This window comes from Phascolarctos cinereus, unplaced genomic scaffold (genome assembly GCF_003287225.1).
Source record: "Phascolarctos cinereus isolate Bilbo 61053 unplaced genomic scaffold, phaCin_HiC Scaffold_4;HRSCAF=312, whole genome shotgun sequence".
NCBI lineage: Eukaryota > Metazoa > Chordata > Mammalia > Diprotodontia > Phascolarctidae > Phascolarctos > Phascolarctos cinereus.
In genome coordinates this window covers 548,107,309-548,128,440 of record NW_027555847.1, presented here as the reverse complement: position 1 = coordinate 548,128,440, position 21,132 = coordinate 548,107,309, and the positions used below count along the sequence as shown (strand labels likewise).

Below are 21,132 nucleotides of genomic sequence, written 5' to 3'. Positions count from 1 at the left end.
CTCATTAGTGGAGGAAAAAGGAGTCTTTAGTCAGGATAACAGGGTAACAAGCCTGCAGCCCTGGGGTCACCCACGTCTGAATGCATGGATGTTCAACATGGAAACTTACAGGAAAGGTCATTATACTTTCAGGAGGAAAGGAAGAGGTTGTCATATGAGGTGGTGAGGCCTGGCCATGAGACCCCATCCACCCTTAGCAAACTGGGCAAGGAAACCCACTGGCTTTTACCCTTCATGATCTAAAGCCCCTCCCAATAAAAGGGAAAGGACATTAGAAGCTAAGATTCAGCTCAAGCTGGGTTTGTTTACAAGGTAAGGGTCATGGCTCAGGGTGGGACTCAACCTAATCAAAAGTAGATACCTGAAGAGTAGGAATGCCAGGACATTACTAGAATTCTGTCATTACTAGGATTATTTAAAGGGAGTGGCAGGTAACAGATTAATGTTATTTGCCATCAACTATATTTCTGTCAGTCTTCAAAAGTGATACAGGTCCCCACAACCCCAGTCCACTGAGAACCAGCCTGTCCAATTTATCCACGCTCACCCCATCAATGGTTTAGGAAAGGGTCTGCAAACAGAAGGAACACCCATCTCACCTGAAGGGGGTGCTGGAACAACAAAGGCTTTCAGCTCAACGTCGTTTTGGGGCAAAGTGATCAGTACGTTGTCTCCAGCAAACACCGTGAGTTCTTTAACTATAAGTTAATTACAAAGAATATGTGAACAGCACATTAAAAATCACCCAGTCTTCAGCACAGTACAAAGCAGTAAGCACACAGTAGGTACTTAATACATATTGATTGACTGATGGACTGGCCCAAAGAAAATCAGACTATAATCATTTAAACATATAAACACACTCATTTATTTCTCCATCTGTGCCAATTGTGATAGGTATTATTTTACTTTTTAATGTAGAGTACATACATGACTGAAATATAAAAACATATACATCTTTCCTGTGTGTTTCTCAAGCTCCAAAGTGGCAAGAACTTTGTGAATTAAAATCAGACAACCTGAATTAGGGAGTCATAGAATCTGATTCCAATCCTGTTGATGGGGTATGGGGCTTGGGCCCAAGCCGAGACCTTTGTCCCTCACCCCAAAAAGGAATTTGGGTCCCATTTGTCTATGAGATTCTCCTTGAATTCTCCCACTTGATTAAGGAAGTCTCTGATGTTCACCTGAGGCTATAATCCTATCAACTGGCCTTTCATTATCCAATCTCCCAATTCTCTGTTACCCTTAACCTAACCTAGCCCTCCATTTTCTATTACTAATGGATGGCCCAGACCATTTCCCACCCATCTAAAATCCATTCTACCCCCCAGTCACTCCCATCAAGGTTCTCCACTCCTGGATCCCTTCCACAATCTTTCTGTATCATCTTGTCTCCATTTAGGTGCTCAGATTCCTTAAGAACCTAGCCAAGGGCTCAGATTTTTACAATCTACTCAATAGCTTACAAATGTTCAGATTACCTTAAGAGTCTGGTCAGTATAGTGAATCTTTAATAAGCCTTGCCTTTTACTGAAAGAAGAGTTGGGTTGAATTCTTTTGGGCAAGAATGGTGTCTCTTGCTCTTGATATTTTTGGGTCCCAGTACCCTTAAACCTCTAGACCTCAACATATGATAGGATACATATATGACTGAAATATAAAAATATATAAGATTTTCCTGTGTGATTCTCAAGCTCAAAAGTGGCAAGAATTTTGTGAATTAAAATCAGACAACCTGAATTAGCAATTCAGAGAATCTGGTTCAAATCCTGTCTTGCCTGACCTCAGGCAAGTTGCTTCACTTCTCTAGGTCTCAGTTTCCTTGTCCGTAAAATGAGGTGATAGCACTAAATGACCTCTGAGAGCCTGGCCTAGTGGACAGAGTACCAGAGTAGAGAGAAAGATCAAACTCTGAGTCTCCCCTCAGACTCACCAGTTGAGGGATCTTGGGCAAGTCTCTCTATGCCTCAGTTTCCTCATCTTCAAAAGGATAGTGTTGCATTCAATTACCTCTAAGGTCTCTTCCAGCTCTAAATCTATGATTCTATGGTCCCTTCCATTCTAGATCCCACGTCCCCTAAGCAGAGTAAGGGAGGGATGAGATATTTAGAATTCTGGTTTACTTAAATAGGTGGTTCTGATGGGGTGCTTGGGTGCTTATGTTTGGGTTCTTGTACTTGGACCCCAATTTCTCCCTAGCCTCAGAAACACTATCCCTGACAATTTCTCCCCAGCCCAAGGACACTGTGCTTAGCAATTACTCATGAGTGGGCCCCAGCAAGACCCTTATCTCTTTTCCTGGTGCAGTAACAAACAGCATCTGAAGGAATTATTAGTTTAAACTGGCTTTGCACTGAGTCATAAAGATATTTTTACCCACTGAACTATCTATACTACTGCCCTACCTCATTATCTACATCCTGGACTCCTCATTATCTGTACTCTAGACTTAAGACATATGTATACTCCCTACATCTATCTTGTCAAACAAGACATTGACTGGTGGCAGACTGGACAACTCTCAGTTACCCCTGAACTCTAGTTAACTTAGTGACAGCAGGCCTAAAACCACACCTCCATGTGCCCCCCCCTTGTGGGCTTTTCCTAATGAACTCTGGGTAAAATGCCTGCACAGTAGGTACAAGAAGTACATGTTCTTTTAAGAACTGACCACTCCTTAACCACTCCCTAATCCCACCCTGAATCACCTAGTTAGCATATTTGGCACATATTTTATTATATTTTATCCTATATAAACTTTAACTGTACCCTTCTAAGATCGCAGGTTCTTTAAGAATCCTTGCCTGCTGAAAAGCATAACAATAAACTTTTTACCAACTTGACTTAAAGAATGCTTGAGTCTGTGAATTTATTCCAGACGACCCCCGTCGTGTATTTCAGTCTTTGAGGGGTCACAACCTCTCAGACCTCAACAGTTCCATAAATAGAGCACTGAGCCTGCAGGCAGGAAGACCTGAGTTCAAATTTGACCTCAGACACTTACTAGCTTTGTGACCTTGGGCAAATTACTTAATCCTGTTTGCCTCTGTTTCCTCATCTATAAAATGAGCTGGAGAAGGAAATGGCAAACCAATCAGGTATCTTTGCCATGAAAACCTCTAATGGGTCATGAAGAGTTGGACACACTGAACAATAACTACTAACTGGGGAGGCACTGCAAATTTAAGGTGGTGTTTCTCCTACCAGGGGATTTTCCCCTACCCCATCCCCATATGTGACAAACAGAAGGCTCACTGTAGTCATATGGAAGGTTTATTGCAACTGTGTGTGTTCCTGTGTTATTAGTCAAACATCACTCAGTCTCCTGAGAGTGAATGACCTTGTGAATCTTTGATAATGGCCTTCTTCTTGGAAAGTTTCCAAAACAAAACGCAGCCAGACTGACAAAAACTGCCCCATCACCCAAAGCAAGCAGTTGCTCGATCAGCACTTAAAGCAATACTTGTTCACCTTCTTAGTAACTAGGATACCGTTCATTTAGTCAAGCAATGTTCCATTTGGCAGGACTGAGTCATACTTAGGTTCACTCATAAAATTTAAGTGAGATCAAGATAGCACGCATGTGCAACACAGAAGCATGGGCACTCTAGAGATTCTCACTGCTTGAAGGGGATGGGATTCACCACATCTGGTCCAGGAAGCAGCTAAACATGGCTTCCCGACTCTTAACGAGCACTTCATGGGCTTTCTAAGGACCCAACAATAGTTGCCTCACAATGGAAGCACATAGCTGTCTTTATTGTTAGCTGTTTACTTATAGGACGGACACTTTAGAGAATGAAGGTATCTTAGGTATCAAGCCCCAGACACTCATTCTATAGATGGAGAAATGAAGGCTTGTAAGAATTAAGTGACTTGCCCAAGTGGAAGTGCTTCCTAGTGGCAAAACCAGTACTAGGACCTGTGCTTCTTCATTTCTCCAGAGCTCTTTCAATTAAATTATAACTCTCTCTCTTTATTATTAGTCCTTCTACTGAAGTTCAAGAACAAGCAAGATCAGAGAGTATTCCCAAATTTCACAGACTATCAGAATGTACCCAAAATATGGTCCATGATAGCCATGGCCTGCAGCATATCTTTTCCAGTCTTTTTTTTTCTTTTTTCTGTAAGTTACCTGTCTTTGGAGCAACGGTGGGAGAGGTGAGCTGCTCAGTTAGGATGGACTGAGAGGGGCCAGGGTCGGTGGGAAACACTTCAATCCCATGATCTGAGTTCCACTGGGTTACTGTTAGAATTGGGCGTTTCTCCGTGGAGGTTGGACTGAACTCCAGGTTGGCTGAAGGAGGATTATGGGAAGGCATTAGAACCTATGAGATCAATCATAGGGATAAATTATTATGAATAAACCAGTTGAACATAAGCACACATTACAATGGCACCTACCTTTTCTGTAAAATGTGCTCACTTAACCATTACATAAAATGTCAAAGACTGGAACCGCAGACTGTCTCTTTCAATAATAACAAAAACACATTTAAACACTGCTTTAAGGTTTGCAAAATTTTTCCTTGCAACAACCCGGTGACATAGGTAGTGCAAGTATTATTATCTCTATTTTACAGATATGGAAACTGAGGCTCAGAGAGAGGTTCAGTAACCTGTACATGGTTGATAGGTAGTAAATGTTGGAGTAGGGGCTCGTATTCAGTTTTCTAACCCCATGTCCAAGTCTTCCCACAATGCCATGCTGCTCAGTTGCTATTAATTTAAAATGCAATACACAAGTATGTTGCATAGATGGCATAATAAATGATAGGCAAAGGGGGAATCTCCACGAAGAGGAGAGAAAACACAATTCTGTTGACCCCTGGAGTTACCATCATGACAACAGTTGAAAATTATGCAAATGACTTAGGAGTGGCCAAAGAGACCTCTTAGGTGTACAGTCTCCATTCCAATCACAGTATGCAAACTGCATCCCAAAATGCTTCTACAGAATTAAATTTAAAAAGTTTAAAACCTGCAGGAGGAAGGAGGAAATTAAGTATGATAGCCAAGCAGGGAAAAACAGTATGGCATAATAAACTATGTGCTGTACTTGGGAGATTGCAAAGACCTGAGATCAAATTCCTCCTCTGATCCTCAATGGCTATGAATGAATATAGGAACTCCCTAAGACTTTATTTACTAAGTTATAGGTAGCATCAAATGCTGCTGGTTTAGGGAGTTCCCACTATGTATGTCAAGAAGAAAAGGTATTTTAATATTTTAAAATGGAGGTGGGAAGAAGCCTTTCCCATCAGCCAGATTGTTTAAAAGTGGGTAAAATGGTGAAGAAAAGTAGTTTGAGGAACCCACTAAGAGAGAAATAAATTCAAGGGAGACAATGGAATCGTATAAAAACATGGCTTATTTTTTCTGTTGCTGGGGGGAAAAAGTAAGACATTGGTGAACATTCTGAAATTTGGAAACTGGAGACTCAGCACCATCTTCCATTAATATTTCCCAAGTAACTCCCCAAGACACTGCCTCAGCATCAAGGCTATTTGGGAAGGCCACCTGTAGAGAAGTTCAGTGCTCTAGGCAAAAACAAACTAACAAATAAATAAATAAATGAAACCACAGTAAAAGTTTTCAATGGAGTACTCACATTGTGGGTGTTTTCTATGAATTCTAGCAGCTTCTTTACTTGTCCATCACAATCTATCTTGACTACAGTCATATCCATGCTCTGGATTTAGAGTCAGAAAAACCTGGGTCTATAATACCCCCTTGGAAAATTACTAGCTGTGTGGCCCTGGGCAAGTCATTTCACTGTCTCCAAGACTTTGTTTCCTCATTTGTAAAATGAGGATAATATAATAGCAGCTACCTCACACGGTTCTGATGATCAAATAATTTACATAAAACATTTTGTAGACATTAATATATAAATGCAAGCTATTGTTATATGCCCAAACTTAATTAACACATATATAAATATATTTGTGCATATATAATTATTGTGGCTACATATATTTGTATGTATATGTATATATATGAAATACATGCACATGACATACATATACACATATTCACATATATACATATATATCACATATAAGATCAATCAGTCAAGGAGCAAAAATTAAAATTGGCCACTGGACCTAATGTAATTAACTTGATTTTATGAGGATATATAAGTTTAAAGGATTAATTCTAAGTAAATGTACTGCAAGCAAATGGCTGAATTCACATAAACAATGTGGAATCAGGAATCAGGACAAGCCAGTGCTCGGTAATACATGGCATTGGTCACCAGGGTAGGGGCCCATGCAAATTCTTCAGGATGAGCTCATTTTTTTCATGTGACCTGGAAAATTTTCTTGAAGCATTTTGCTCAGACATAGTGTCAGAGAGAGGCAGGATTCAAACCCAGATCCTTAGACTCCAGATCTCTGACTTTGGAGCAGGCATTCTTTCACTCTTGTATTTCTTTGCTTAACTGTTCTGGGGGAATACACTTTGTTTATGGTTTTTCTTGTCTATTTCTTCATATTTGTTCTCTTGATTAAAACTATCCTTTAAAAAAAAGAAAATTATCTACAAAGTTGAACTAAAGGATGAAGATAAGCAGAGGCCATGTGCCTTGTCACAAAGCCAGTAAGGGCCTGAGAGTACGCTAAAACCCATGTTTCTGGCCTGCCTAGTAAAGTGGTGCCCTGTGCCTATTCCAGGAAGCAATTTCACCTGAATAGGTAATAAATCACACATGAATTTGACTTGATCCAGTTACAAAACAATAACCTAACAAAGAGGTTACTGATCAGTTTTCAGGATGAAAGTTTAACAAAATCCCATTCTTCATGGAAATGAGTGGAGACTATTCTCTCATAATTGAAGTCATAGTCCTGGTCATGCAAGAAAAAATATTCTAAATTTCTCTTGCTTCCAGTTTCTCTGATACAAAGGATATCTGTGTTAAACCTCCCACTTAAAAAATGTCTCTGCAATTGAAGCATATTATTTGCTATTTTTCTTCTTCTGTTGTGTTTTGTTTCCTCTTTCTGGTGGGCAAGTCCTCCTATTGGTTCTAATTCTTACTTACAACATCACTAATATGAAAATATGTTTAATAGGAAAGTATATGTATAGCCTATATCAGATTGCATGCTGTCTTGGGGAGGGAGGTGGGAAGGGAGAGGGAGAAAAATTTAAAACTCAAAAGCTTACGCAAGTGATTGTTGATAAATCAAAATAAATTAATTTTTTTAAAAAGTCTCTGCAGAATCATGTCATTTATCATATTCACAGTCTTGATTACATTTCTTCCCCTAGAAGCCTAATACAATTGCCTTGTACTTGAACCTTTTGGACTTGAATAGGAGAAAAAGGAGGAAGAAAATTAGCATTAACCATTTCATTTCTATATATCATTCTAGCCTTTGCACCTAAGCAGAATACACTGGTATTTCTTGACACGTCAACATAACCTACTGATCCCCAGGTATTTCTCTGCAAATGAGGTCAGCAGCAAGGAAGATGTTAATGTAATTAGTCCCCCAGAAGCCGGTAAGTCAAATAATTCTAGATAAAGTTTGACCTGAAATTGTCCTATTCATATAGACTGAATGGTACAATATTTATTAGCATCAAAAAAGGGCCATTTAATTTAAATATACTCCTTTCCATTTAGCTTGAGTTTTATGGGTAGCAAGTTTAGGGAATGAATTCTAAATATATTGCTGTAGGTAAATGTCTGTGTTCTCTCAATAATATAAATAATGTGGAATTGAGAAGCTTTATAAGCTGGGATGGGGAAGACATAGCAGTGGCAACACCCACAAGTGGATAGCATTGTCAGTCATGACACAGGTAAATGGTTGACATCTGATAGCCTGGTTATTTTTAAAAGCTAAAGATATGATGTGATGTGCATTTTTTTAACTTCAAAAATATCTTATTGATAATTATAAACAAAATCCTGGTGAATTTTTTCTAACCTTGCTTTATCTTCTTCCCACTTCTATTAACTTGTAGGATACCTTTCTTTCTTATCCTTTCAAATTGTACTCTGGGAGACTGAGTCATGTCCCTCCTGTTTTCTCTTTTACTTTTTCCCCACTAAACTTTTTTTTTTCCACTTAGGCAGTTGGGGCTAAGTGACTTGCCCAGGGTCACACAGCTAGTAAGTGTCAAGTGTTTGGTCTGAGACTGGATTTGAACTCAGATCCTCCTGACTTCAGGGCCGGTACTTTATCCACTGCTCCACCTAGCTACCCCTCCCACTAAACTTTTAACTGCATTTCATCTAAAACTCACAACCTAATTTTATTCTTACTATACAATGTCTTGAAAGTCTTAAGCATGTGTGTACATAAATATAATAATAGCTGACATTTACATAACATTTACATATACCAGATATCGTATTAATCACTTTAAAATTATTATCCTCACAACAACCTTGGGAGGTAGGCACTATAATTATCCCCATTTTATAGAGGAGGAAACTGAGACAAACAGAAAGTCAAATTAAAAAAAAAAGAAATTAAATGACTTGCTTAGTATTACACAGCTAGTAAATGTGTAAGGCCAGATTTGAACTGATTCCAGGCCTGGCAACCTAACCACTGTGCCACCTAGCTGCCCCTAATGTACAAAGGGATAGATAGATAGATAGATAGATAGATAGATAGATAGATGGATGGATGGATGATAGATATATTCACATATATCCTTATATATATATAGATTTGTTTTCTTGATTAAAAATAATTTATCCATTGAAAAAAGAAAATTGATTACAAAGCTGAAATAAAATGTCTCGTCCACCGTCACAAGGCTAGTAAGTGAAGTGATATATTTATGTATCCGTGTGTGTGTGTGTGTGTGTGTGTGTGTGTGTGTGTGTACACACTGATTTCTCTGCAGTAATCTCTATATTAATTCTTCTCAAACAATGTGTTCTTTGAGATACTGAGTAGAGTTATAGCTCTGAAGTCAGGAAGATTGACTTTGAATACTACTTCAGCCACTTACTTACTATGCGATCCTGGGCAAATTACCCTTTCTGGGCCTTGAATTTCCTCACTGATAAAATGAAGAGGTTGGATTTGATGATGTGTAAGTAAGGTTCCTTCCAGCTCTAAACCTATCGTCCTATGATGCTTTCCTTCTAGCCCATTTCTCTCATTTTTCAGCTCCTTCTCATTCTGACACTCAGCATTCTGACCTGCTCTGCCTGATATCTCTCCTCTCTCCTGATTTGTCACTCCCAATTTCCTATTTCTCTCACATCGTTCCCTTCATGGGTAATCTAGCTCCATTTTTTCAGCTCCACTCCTAATTCTTTCACTAATGTTTCCTACCTACTAGGGATTAAAAAAAATTTTTTTTAAAGAATGTTTACGTAGACATGAGTAACAATATTGAATGATCACTTCAGGTGGACATAAAGCTCTGCTGATTTCAAGAACAGTTTCTGAAAAAAGATAGTAGAAAATATTCCAAGTTTGACATTTCTCCAATGTATTTACTATTAAGGATCCAGAGAAAAGAAAAAGATGGGAAGTGAATACAAGTTCAAGATAATACAGCTGCATCTTCTCCCACTTTAAGGCACAGCCTTCCAGATTTCCCAAAAAACCATCTTGCCAATATTTCTCTCATTGTGCCTACCAACTGCTTCAAGTCAATGGAAGATGTACAGTCAGAAGGCTTGTGTCTGAACATCAGCTCTGATCCTTACAACTTATGTAACCTTGGACACATCACAACTTGAATGAGTTTCAGAATTTCCTCATCTGTAAAATGAGGAGATTGGATCTCAAACTGCATTCCCTTCCAGCTTTGGATATTATATTATTATTACAATGCTAACATTTACATAGTGTCTACTATGTGCCTGGCACTCGGCTAAGTAAGTGATTTATAATTATTATATTGTTTGATCCTCACAACAGCCCTAGGAGGCAGGAGGTATTATTATCTCCGTTTTGCAGTTAAGAAAACTGGAATAAAGGTCAAGTGACTTGTCTAGTGTCACACAGCTAGTAAGTACCTGAGGATGGATTTGAACTCCAGATCTTATTAACTCCTGGCTTAGCATGCTATCCACTGCACCTCCCAGCTGCCTAGAATCCCTCTGCTTGGATCTGTGGTCCTAAAGTTCAAATTTACTTCCCCCACTCTTCTTTCAAGTCTACATCTGCCCCTAAGTCTTCTCTTTCCCACTGAGTCTATCTTCCTTCAGCTTCTCTTCTTTCAACTTTTGTTCATAAATCTGGGGCTTCTTCCACTGTCCCCTTTCCACCAGGAAATATTCCCCTTCTACCAGCAGTTCCTCTGTGCATGTGACAGGCATAGCTGACTGAACTTTGGGGAAAAGATGAACAATGGTTTATATGCTATGCATCTCCTTTGCTTAAAGATGCAGAAAACACTGTTTAGCATGCTTGACACACAGTGTTTGCTAAATGCTTGTCAGAATGAAGGATTTACCCATATTTATAAGGGAAAGCTGCATAAAATGTGTACTCTACATTAGCATCTCTCAGACCAGGCAACTGAATTCATGTTTTTTTTTTAATTTCAAAAGGTCATAGGTGAACTTCCTGTGTCTTTAGTTCTTCATTATGTTAAGTCCTACCAACTCCTTGGATTTAAAACCCTGTGGTACTGGTTTGGCTAACTTGCCAACTTGGCTAAGAGATCAAGAACTGACCTGACCCTCTACAAAATCCTGGTACCTCCTTAGACACTGACTGAGGGACTTCTGTTGGGAACCGCTGCATCACTATTAAGTTAACTGAACTGTGGAGGCAGAAGAGCTATGTGTTCTTTTAAATAGTCTACTCTTAATAGTATATTGGGAAGGAATGAAGGAAGCAAGGAAGGGAGGGAGGGAGAGAGGGAAGAAGGAACCCAGGATATTTGATTTCCTCCTAGGCTGCACTGCAGTCATCCTTCTAGACATCTGAGAGTCACAAAGCTAACCAAGTAAAACCTACTTTCCTTCACACTTCTGATCTTTAAACAACAATGTGGGACCTAGATGATTACCAAGTCAGGCTAATTCTGCCTGTTATTCCTTCTGCCCCTCCAAATCCTGGCACTGTGGTATGTTCTTTGCATCCTGAGTGACCGAAAACACAGAACTCATAACACTCACCTACTTCTTTTGGCACTTACCTCTTCTCCGGGGCTGTTGCTAGCCTGTCCAGGGGGCTGAAAGACTTCCTCCTTTTCTCGTGTCTTTCCAGGCAGTGGGATCTTCTCCAGGGATGGTGATGATCTTCCCTCAGGAAAGTGATCCAGGACAGTGGCCCACTCTGACTCATTCCCTTTTGCCAGGTTATCTAACCGGGCGTTCCCATTCTCTTTCTCTGCCAGAGAACGGCCATTTCCCACAGAGGAATTGAAAGGACCTTCCATGCTTGGCAGCAGACCCCAGTCCATGTAGTCAGCACCACCCTTTGGCACCTGCTTGCCACTGGACTGGAAGGAGTCAGGTTCCATCTCCCTGTAGTCATCCGTATACTCAGGCAACTCTTCTAAGCTATGGCCCTTCCCCAAGAAGGGTAAGTCTCTAAGTCTGCTAGCCTCTTCAGACGGGACTCCTGGAATCGCCATGGGATGACCTCTATTGGGCATCATCTGTCCATATCCTAGTAAGGACGGTGGCCTCTGCACTGGCCGCAGCACAAAAGTTAGGTAGGACTTGACAGGGTCTATTGTCTTGGGCTCACAGCTCTCCTGGTGCTGGCAGTTCACAACATAGCACCGACCTTCAACCAACCAGGCCAAGTCGCAGCTGGGCAGGTCACAGCAGGCAGCCGTACAGGCAGCCAGAGAACTGACTTGAGACACCCGCATGATTTTGGTGGTTTCCAGATTTGGGGAAATAACTGCATTTGAGTAGGTTCCTCCATCCCTACACTGCTCACAGAGGTAACCTGTAAACAAGGTAGGCTGAAATTAGGCAGAGGAACACTCACCCCACCTGCAAACCATAGCAAGGCAAACCAGCTAACAAGACTAGGAAGAAGAAACATTTTTCTGCAAGGAGAAGGAAAGGAATAAGCATTTATTAAGTGCCTATTGTATGCCAAGCACTGTGCCAAGCTGAGGTTATATCTTGTTTGATCCCATTTCCCACCAGCGGCACTGCTTTTGAACTTCTCCATCATGCCACTGTACCAGGTATCTTCCTCCCCTTCAGGATGACACCCTGACTCCCCTCTCCCATACTTTCCAGCTTCCTTTTGTGTGTAGTCTTCTCCCACTAAATTGAAAGTTCCTTGAGGGCAGGAACTGTCTTTCTATTTGTACTTCTATCCCCAGCACTTCACACAATGCCTGGTACATACTACGTGCTAAATAGATGTTTATTAAATGATTAATCTTCCTAACAATTCTGTGAGGTAGGTGCTATTATGAGCCCTATTTTACCGCTGAGGAAATTGAAGCAGACAAAGGTTAAGTGACTTATCTAGAATCACATAGCTGTTGGGGTATGGGCCCAAGGCACCCCCCCCAAAGAAACCCTTCTTTGAACTTTACTTGAACTTTTTTACCTGGTCAAGGAAGTCTAGCAGTCTCCTGAGGCTATTCTTATTCCTATCAACTGGCCTTTCCTTGTCTCCTATGCCCAATCTCCCTGCCACTTCCCATTCTTGATTGTATCTAGATTCCATTCACCTCCCTAAACTCCTCCTCCAGTCACCCCAGCTTACTGGCCACTCCCATCAAGATACCCCTTCTCCCAGCCCCTCCTCCAGTCACCCCAAACTACTTGGCCACTCCTAGATCTCTCCCATAGTCTTTCAGTATATAAGATCCATCTTGGCAGTCATTTAGGGGTTGAGACTTCCTCATGCCCACTTTTCCTTATGAGTGTCACAAATGTTCAGACTCCTTAAGAGTCTGGCCTATATGGCTGATTTTTAATAAAACCTGTCTTTGGCTGAAAGAAGGATTGGGTCGAATTCTTTCTGGCAGGACCTGTGTATTGTGATTTTGGGGTCCCAGCACCCCTAAAGATCTAAACCTCAACATAGCTATTAAGTGAATGAGGCTGAAATTAAACTCAGGTTATCCTGACTCCAGGCCCAATTCTCTGTACACACTGTACCAACTAGCTGCCTAAAAGAAGACAGAGAAGTTCTTTCAGGCTTATTTAGGATGAACCTGATACAGTTCAACATATTGTTATATTCAGATGGAAGATTAGTCTACAAGAGGAAATGCAGTGCAACAGAAAGCACCTTGGGCTTGGAGTCAGAAGACCTAAATTTAAAATAAATTATTTCTGTATCCCAAAGAGATCATAAAAATGGGGAAAGGACCAACATGTACAAAAATATTTATAGTAGCCTTTTTTTTTTAACAAATATTTTTATTAGCCATTGGTGACTGAACAAGTCCCATAATCCCTCGTCTTACTTAGCTGCTTCACTCTTTTTTTTATTAATTTATTTTAATTTATCAACAATCACTTCCATAAGCTTTTGAGTTTTAAATTTTTCTCCCCCTCCCAGCAATCTGATATAGGATATACATATACATTCCTATTAAACATATTTTCATATTAGTCATGTTGTAAGGAAGAATTAGAGCCAATAAGAGGAATGACGAGAAAGAGAAAACAAAACAAAACAGTAGAAAAAAAATCACAAATAGTATGCTTCAATCTGCATTCAAACTCCATAGCTCTTTCTTTGGATATGGATAGCATTTTCCATCGTGAGACCTTTGGAGATGTCTTAGATCCTTGAATTGCTGAGAAGGGCTAAGTCTATCAATGTTAGTCATCACACAACGTGGCTATTGCTGTGAACAATGTTCTCCTGGTTCTGCTCGCTTCACTCAGCGTCAGACCATTCAAGTCCTTCCAGGTTTCTCTGATGTCTGCCTGCTCATCATTTCTTATAGCACAATAGTATTCCATTACATTCATATACCACAACTTGTTCAGCCATTCCCCAGTTGATGGGCATTCCCTCAATTTCCAATTTGCATATACAAAAATATTTATAGCAGCTCTTCTTGTGGTGGCAAAGAATTGAAGTGAGCAGAACGAGGAGAACATTGTACACAGTATCAGCAACACTGTGTGATGATCAACTATGAGTGACTCAGCTCTTCTCAGCAACACAATGATCCAAGACAATCACAAAGGACTCACAAAGGAAAATGCTAGCCATATCCAGATAAAGAACTGATGGACCCTGAATGCAGATGAAAGGGTATTTTTTCACTTACTTTTTTCTTTCTTGTGTTTTTTTCCCTTTGATATGTTTCTTCTTTTACAACTGTGACTAATATGGAAATATGTTTTACATGAAAACATATGTATAAAGTATATCAAACTGCCTACCATTTTCAGAAGAGGGGAGGGGAGGGAGGGAGAAAAATTTGGAACTCAAAATCTTGTAAAAATGAATGCTAAAGGATGCAGCTAGGTGGCTCAGTGGATAGACCACTGGCCCTGGAGTCCGGAGGACCTCAGTTCAAATCTGGCCTCAGATACATAATACTCACTAGCTATGTGACCCTGGGCAAGTCACTTATCCCCATTGTCTAACCAAAAAAAAAAAAGCTTACACATTATATTTTTTAAAAATGAATGCTAAAAACTTTCTTGATATGTAACTGGGGAAAAAATAAAATACTATTAAACTTTTTTTAAAAACCAGAATTTTCTTTATCTCATTACAAAAGCTGGCTCCATCTTGAATCCCTTGCTGATCTCCAATGATCAGCCCATCAATTTGATGTACTTGAATAAACTCCTTTTAATTCTCTTTGTCCTGAGTTGTGCCTCATTAATCAGAGCAGGGGAAAAGCCAGAACAAAGCATTTTCTCTTTAACAAATGTCCAGCAAAAGCTAGGTCCTTTTGAGAGCATTCACCCCTGGTTATCACTTGTGGGCAGGCCTGCTACACCTCTCTTCAGGATGGCAATGAAGCTCACTGCCTGAAATTAAGCTGTAGTGAGTCTTCTCTCCCTCACCAACCCCCCCCCTTAATTAAGCTGTGAAGTGGTGGAGGATCTAGCTCCCTCAAACTCAGAATGGATAAAGAAGAAATAGTTTCCAAAACCCAAACTTCAATTTTTTTTCACTAGTGCATGAAAAAGGAAAGGCTCAAGGGGAGAGGCCAGCAAGCGTGGGACTTGCATGTATTTGCATGGGAACAGTGGCATTCATAAAGGGAGCAAGACTCCTGGGCTAGACACACTGTAATTATTTGGGAATATCCTGTCCACACCTGAGAGGTAAGGCTGGGAAAATTATGGGGCAAAAAGAAAATAATATTTCAGCCAGATAAGGGATGGGACCTTGGTACTCAGTCTAATGCACATTCTAAACTTGACTTAAAGATCTATAGCCTGAGCAAGGACGTTGAAAGAGGCTTGGAAATAGCAACTGCTCCTCATTATCATAGAAATAAAACCAGAATACCCTCTAGGGTAAAAAGGAAAAAGGGGAAAGGATTCAGGAATGGAAAGGGAGATTTGAAAAATTCCATGGAGGAGAGACCAACCAACTCCACCCCCAACCACCTGGGACCACCTACCCCACCCCCACCACTACTTAGGTCTAGACCCTCTATGGGATAATGGGAAAGATATTCACAATGGGCAAGGAGGGAAAGATGACTAGAAGCTACTCTGTGGACTAAGTATTAGTTCTATAGATATATAGTCTGGGATATGATTAGTAAAGGAAGTGTTAGATCATAATGTGAAAGAAGCAAGACAGGTGCAGTTTTGAAGCGTTTTAAGCTAAGTTTAACAGAAAGGGGTAATAAAGTTTAAGGAAGCTAAGGAGAAGAGGAAGTGAGTAGAAAGTTAAGAAAAGCTGGAGTCTGAGTAAAGGCTTTTGGAGACTTCGAAAGAGAGAAATGAGGAAGGGTTTTGATCTCATTCAAATAAAAAGGATATGAGAAACTTTATGTGATTATTCTTTCTGATATGCATCTTGAAATTCCTGGACTTTCTAACTGGGGTATGGGAATTCGAAGCTACTGCTTAGGGTCACTCCTTATTCGAAAAGCCTTAAGGACAAGTAAAAGGGGATGGGGACTATTTTAAGGAACAGATCTGGCTCTTTGGGTGGTTTGAAAGGAAATAGAGATTAGGTTAAAGGGATCTGGGAGTTCCACTACTTGTCTTTTAAAATGAGTTTATTGATGATAATGGGCTCTCTTTTTTAACTGCTAGCAGTAAATGGCTCTTGGATAAATTGAGATTTAAATGTTACCATTAGCCATGGCTAATATGGATATATGTTTTGCATAATTTCAGTTGTAATTGATATCATTTTGCTTGATTTCCCAATGGGTGCTGGAGGGGCTGGAGGAAAGGAGAGAATTTGAAACTTAATTTTTTTTAAAAGAATGTTAAAAATAAATAATTTTTTTAAATTAAAAAATGTTACTAGTGATTATAAATCCAGATTTAATTTTGTCTTGGAACTAAATCATAATGTGGTCTCATTTACAATGAAATATGTTTTCTTATTAGGATAATTGTGGTAAATCAGAACCAAATTAATAATACACATTTGTTATTTGGCATTAAAACAGAAAAAAAATAATGCTGGAAAATGCATGATCAAAAAAATCTGAATCAAAAACTCTAATCTGAGAAATTTATTAGCTATATAACTTTAATCTCTGTTTACCTCAGTTTCCCAATCTGTAAAGGAGAAAATGAAATAATAGCACCTACCTCCTGGGGTTATTTGTAAGAATCACATGAGTATAAAGTGCTTAATACAGTACTTGGCTTTATCCTTGTATACTTATGTAGCGTCATTCTGTGACCTTAGGCTTAGGCCTGGAGGACCAGTTTTGAGCCTGTTATAATCATATCCCTACTTCTTCCTCTTATAGCAAATGTCCATTATTAGGGTAGGCAAACAATAGAAGTTTTCACTGCAATACAGAATCTATTAGATTAATACTAAAACATCTGATTTACTCTAATAAGCTGCAAAGTGGGAAAGATCTTACTATTTTCGATCTGAATTTGTAGTCATTCCATATCCTAAGCAAGAGTTAAATTACTGCTTGTCATATGTATAAGATTAAGTACCCAAAATATCTCATTCTTTCAGAAGACAAAAGAGCTTATGAAACAAAGATATAAATCTATTAATTTCTAAGGTTAAGGTCAGAAACTTCTGTTTTTGTTTTAAGAAACAGAATGTCATTGCAATCAGTTATCTTAGTGGAGAGTAACTTATGAACTTTCTTGTTGAGAGAAATGATTATTTCTCTCTTATATTAATTACCAATTAATATGAGCAGGGGAGGGAATCCAGGGTTTGGGTTTTTTTTCTTTTCTATTTTTTCATTCAAAGTCCAGTCTCTCAAGGAGATTTCGGATCTTGTCCAAAAATTTACCTCTGCTAAGATCATCTTATCTAAGTGGAATTCTTACCCCATCCAATTAGGAAATCTTACAAAGAGAATCTAATCTAGATGAATTCTGGCCCATTATGTTCTACTTAGACAGGCTTGGGGGGCCCCCCCAAGAGATCCCTTTGTCTATATTGCCAAAGGCTGGGGGAGGTCTGGGTAGAAAAGAGTAATTAAGGTCATATTCCCCCAGTCCCTCATTAGAATAGGCCTACCTCTCATAATATTCATTGTCTCAGTAATTGTTAACTAGGGTTGATTTCCACCTGTTGGGAACACCCACTATTCCAAGGGCATATAAGCCGAGCAGCCTCCATGATTTGTCTTTAGATTTCCAGAGAAAGCCAAATGACCATCCTTTTATTAATTATTCACTAGCCATAATTAGTACAATGGTTAATTACCCAGAAATTATGTCTCTTGTGGCCAGCTTTAGCTCAGCAGTTCCTTCAGAAATACTATTGGATTGCCAATGTATACACATTTGAGCCCTGAGGGTGTTTTCCCCTTCCTTTTATTAATTATTCATTACCCAGAAATTATGCCTCTCAGACTTTTCATAAGTCATAGCTGTAAAACTGTAGACTAACAGACATCCATCTCTTAAGGTATTGTATATTCACTCTTCAAAGTAAAAATAAAAAGATTGCTGAGACTGTTGGCTGAAGATATAACTTCAATATATGCTATTCTATGTATAAGCTTCACAAGGGATAGGTAGATAACCTTAGAGGAAACTCACTCTTTACTATAAGCAGGCTTAAAAATTTCACTTCCATTTTGTTCAAGGAGTGGAAGAGGGGATCCCATTTATTCAGTAAGCCAATTTATTGTTTAGAAATTTCATAACACAGAAAGTTCTTTCACAGGACTAAAAATATACCCATTTAAATACTTGCTAGGTTTTAACATTATAACAATATTCCCCATCCCCCCTTAACTTGATTAACAATTTCATAAGTGATAGCCAAATAAATTTTGGTGAAATTTCCTCTTTACTATAGGCAAACCTGGGAGATTCTAGTTTCTTAAATTACAGTACTTCAGGATATTACAAGACATGATCAGCAGAGCTAAAATAACAGATTTCAAACTTTTTTCTACTTTTAGCAATTCAGTTCACAATCTAACAACATCCAGATTAAGATTAAAAGAGAAGGGGGGCAGCTAGGTGGCACAGTGGATAGAGCACTGGCCCTGGATTCAGGAGGACCTGAGTTCAAATCCAGCCTCAGACACGTAACACACACTAGCTATGTGACCCTGGGCAAGTCACTTAACCCCATTGCCTAACCAAAAAAAAAAAAGATTAAAAGAGAAGTTGCTTTATTTAAAACATGAAACAAATCCATTACCAGTCAGGTGACTTCAATTCAGTTGAATTATCCTACATAGAAAATTATCTTACACAGAAAATCATTCATCTTAACACCTTTAGCATTTTATATTAATCACATCTAAAACCCAGTATAAAGTTATACATATATTACTCCAGCATAGAGTAATTACATTAACATTTATATAGTGCTTACCATATGCTAGGTACTGTGTTAAGCATTTTATAATCATATGATCCTCACAAATAACCCCAGGAAGTGGGTGCTATTATTTCATTTTCTTCTTTACAGATTGGGAAACTGAGGTAAACAGAGGAGAAGTTACACAGCTAATAAATTTCTGAGGCTAGAGTTTTTGATTCCGATTTTTTTGATCATGCATTTTCCAGCATTATTTTTTTTCTGCTTTAATGTCAAATAATAAATGTGTATTTTTAACTTGGTTTTGATTCACTACAATTTTACTAATAGGAAAACACATTTCATTGTAAATGAGATCACATTATGATTTAGTTTCAGGACAAAATTAAATCTGGATTTATAATCACTAACAGTAACATTTTTTAATTTTAAAAAATTATTTATTTTTAACTTTCTTTTAAAAAATTGGACTTTTTATATGTTACATTGAGTTATCTTAATGGAAATCTGATTTTACTTAGGTTTGTTATTTTATCTGGGAATAAAACTTGTATGTTTAAAATAATAAACCTAAGTAAAATTGGATTTTCCACTTAGGTAACACAAGAAAGTTCATGAGTTACTCTCCACCAAGGTAACTGATTGTGGAGATAACCTTATTGTAAGATAACCTGTGTGTAGTGCACGTAGGGCAGCTAAGTGGTGTAGTGGATAAAGGGCCAGGCCCAGAGTTAGGAAATGCCAGTTCAAATCTGGCCTCACACACCTAGCTGTGTGACTCTTGGCAAGTCACTTAACCCTGTTTGCTTCAGTTTCCTCATCTGTAAAATGAGCTGGAGAAGGAAATGGCAAACCACTCCAGTGTTTCTGCCAAAAAAACCCAAATGAGGTCATAAAGAGTTGGGCATGACTGAAAAACAACTGAATTTTAAAGCATGTGCTGAAATCAACTAGCATATCCTGAAATAACATGCAAACTACTCAAGAGGGGCAGCAAGGTGGTGCAGTGGATAGAGCCCTGGCCCTGGAGTTAGGAGGACCCAAGTTCAAATCCAGTCTCAGACTTGATACTTACTAGCTGTGTGACCCTGGGCAACTCACTTAACCCCAATTGCCTTGCCAAAAAAAAAAAACAAAACCCAAAAATGTAAACTACTCAAGAGTTATCCTAAAGATGTTCCCATTGTTTAAAGGGCTTCTAAAAATGTGTAAAATCTTAAGCATGGTTAACAACTGAACATATTTTGCTAAACACAATTCATTTTGTACAAATTGTTTTCTAAAGACAATTTGGGATTAATTACTTAGCATATTTACATATCACTTTCCAAGTCTTTTACTATTTGTTACATTTGGAGTTGAATAAACACCTTTTAAACAATTTCATTTGTGTAATATTGAACCTAGGGATAAAAAGCATCTACTTACAATGAGTGCTAGTAGCTATGTATGTGAATCATGTATAGGATTAGATCATTAAAGTTTCTCTTCTTCCTACAAGGGGAATTAGGAGGAGTGAAAAAAATTTGAGAAAGCAACAAGACCAGATGATTATATATACAGGCACTGAACATGTTATAATAATAACTTCTAAAAACTGGGTTCAGGATTCTACATATAAAATTACACTGATGATTGTAAAGAAGAAAGATAGAATCAGAGAGGTATGTAATAACTGGAATTCTCTGAAGGTTCAAGTGAACTATAGTTCTTAACTTATGTTCTTCTAGCTCTGTTGTCAATAAGATTAGAATGACAAGGCTTGAGCTGGTTTTTACCACATGACCTAGTTACTGGAAAAAGCAAATTTAAGAGAGTATACTAAATTGTAGAATTTAGCAGAATTACTGACTCTGCAAGTGACGTGGATCCAAGAAGAAAATCCATTGGAAAGAGATCACTTCAGAGCTGCCCTAAGAATAAGACCTATTCTGAAATGTCCAAGGGATGATATTTCCAGGGACCAGAAGACTACAAGGGACATCTGGGACTCAAGATGAAATGTGCTGAATGACTGAACATTGGGAGTGGGTAGCCAAGTTACAAGAAGAATTGGGCTATTTAATATTGATGATCATTATTGTATTACTTTGGTCTTTTGTTTCATGGTATTGATATCTACTGAATTTTCTTGGAGACTTTGTTGATGTGTAAATCTCCCCTCTAAAATTAGTATATGGCTTGATCTACAACATGTATTAGTGCTGCTGCATTAGTGCTATGGGGTTGATTTCTGTATTTTGCATCTCCAGTACTCTGGGAGGAGTTTGGTGTGGCACTG

The 21,132-nt window shown here is 38.7% G+C and overlaps 1 protein-coding gene across 1 annotated transcript in view; it reads right to left on the bottom strand.

The window, feature by feature from the left end:
• KIAA0319 (KIAA0319 ortholog) overlaps window positions 1-21,132 on the bottom strand; it is a 126,742-nt gene that overhangs the window by 72,928 nt on the left and 32,682 nt on the right. The window contains exons 3-5 of the mRNA XM_020986843.2: window positions 11,137-11,900; window positions 4,139-4,331; window positions 600-698 (exon numbers count right to left, since the gene is read on the bottom strand). Of these exons, the coding sequence (XP_020842502.1) occupies window positions 600-698; window positions 4,139-4,331; window positions 11,137-11,900 (1,056 nt within the window). The remainder of the gene's footprint in view (window positions 1-599; window positions 699-4,138; window positions 4,332-11,136; window positions 11,901-21,132) is intronic.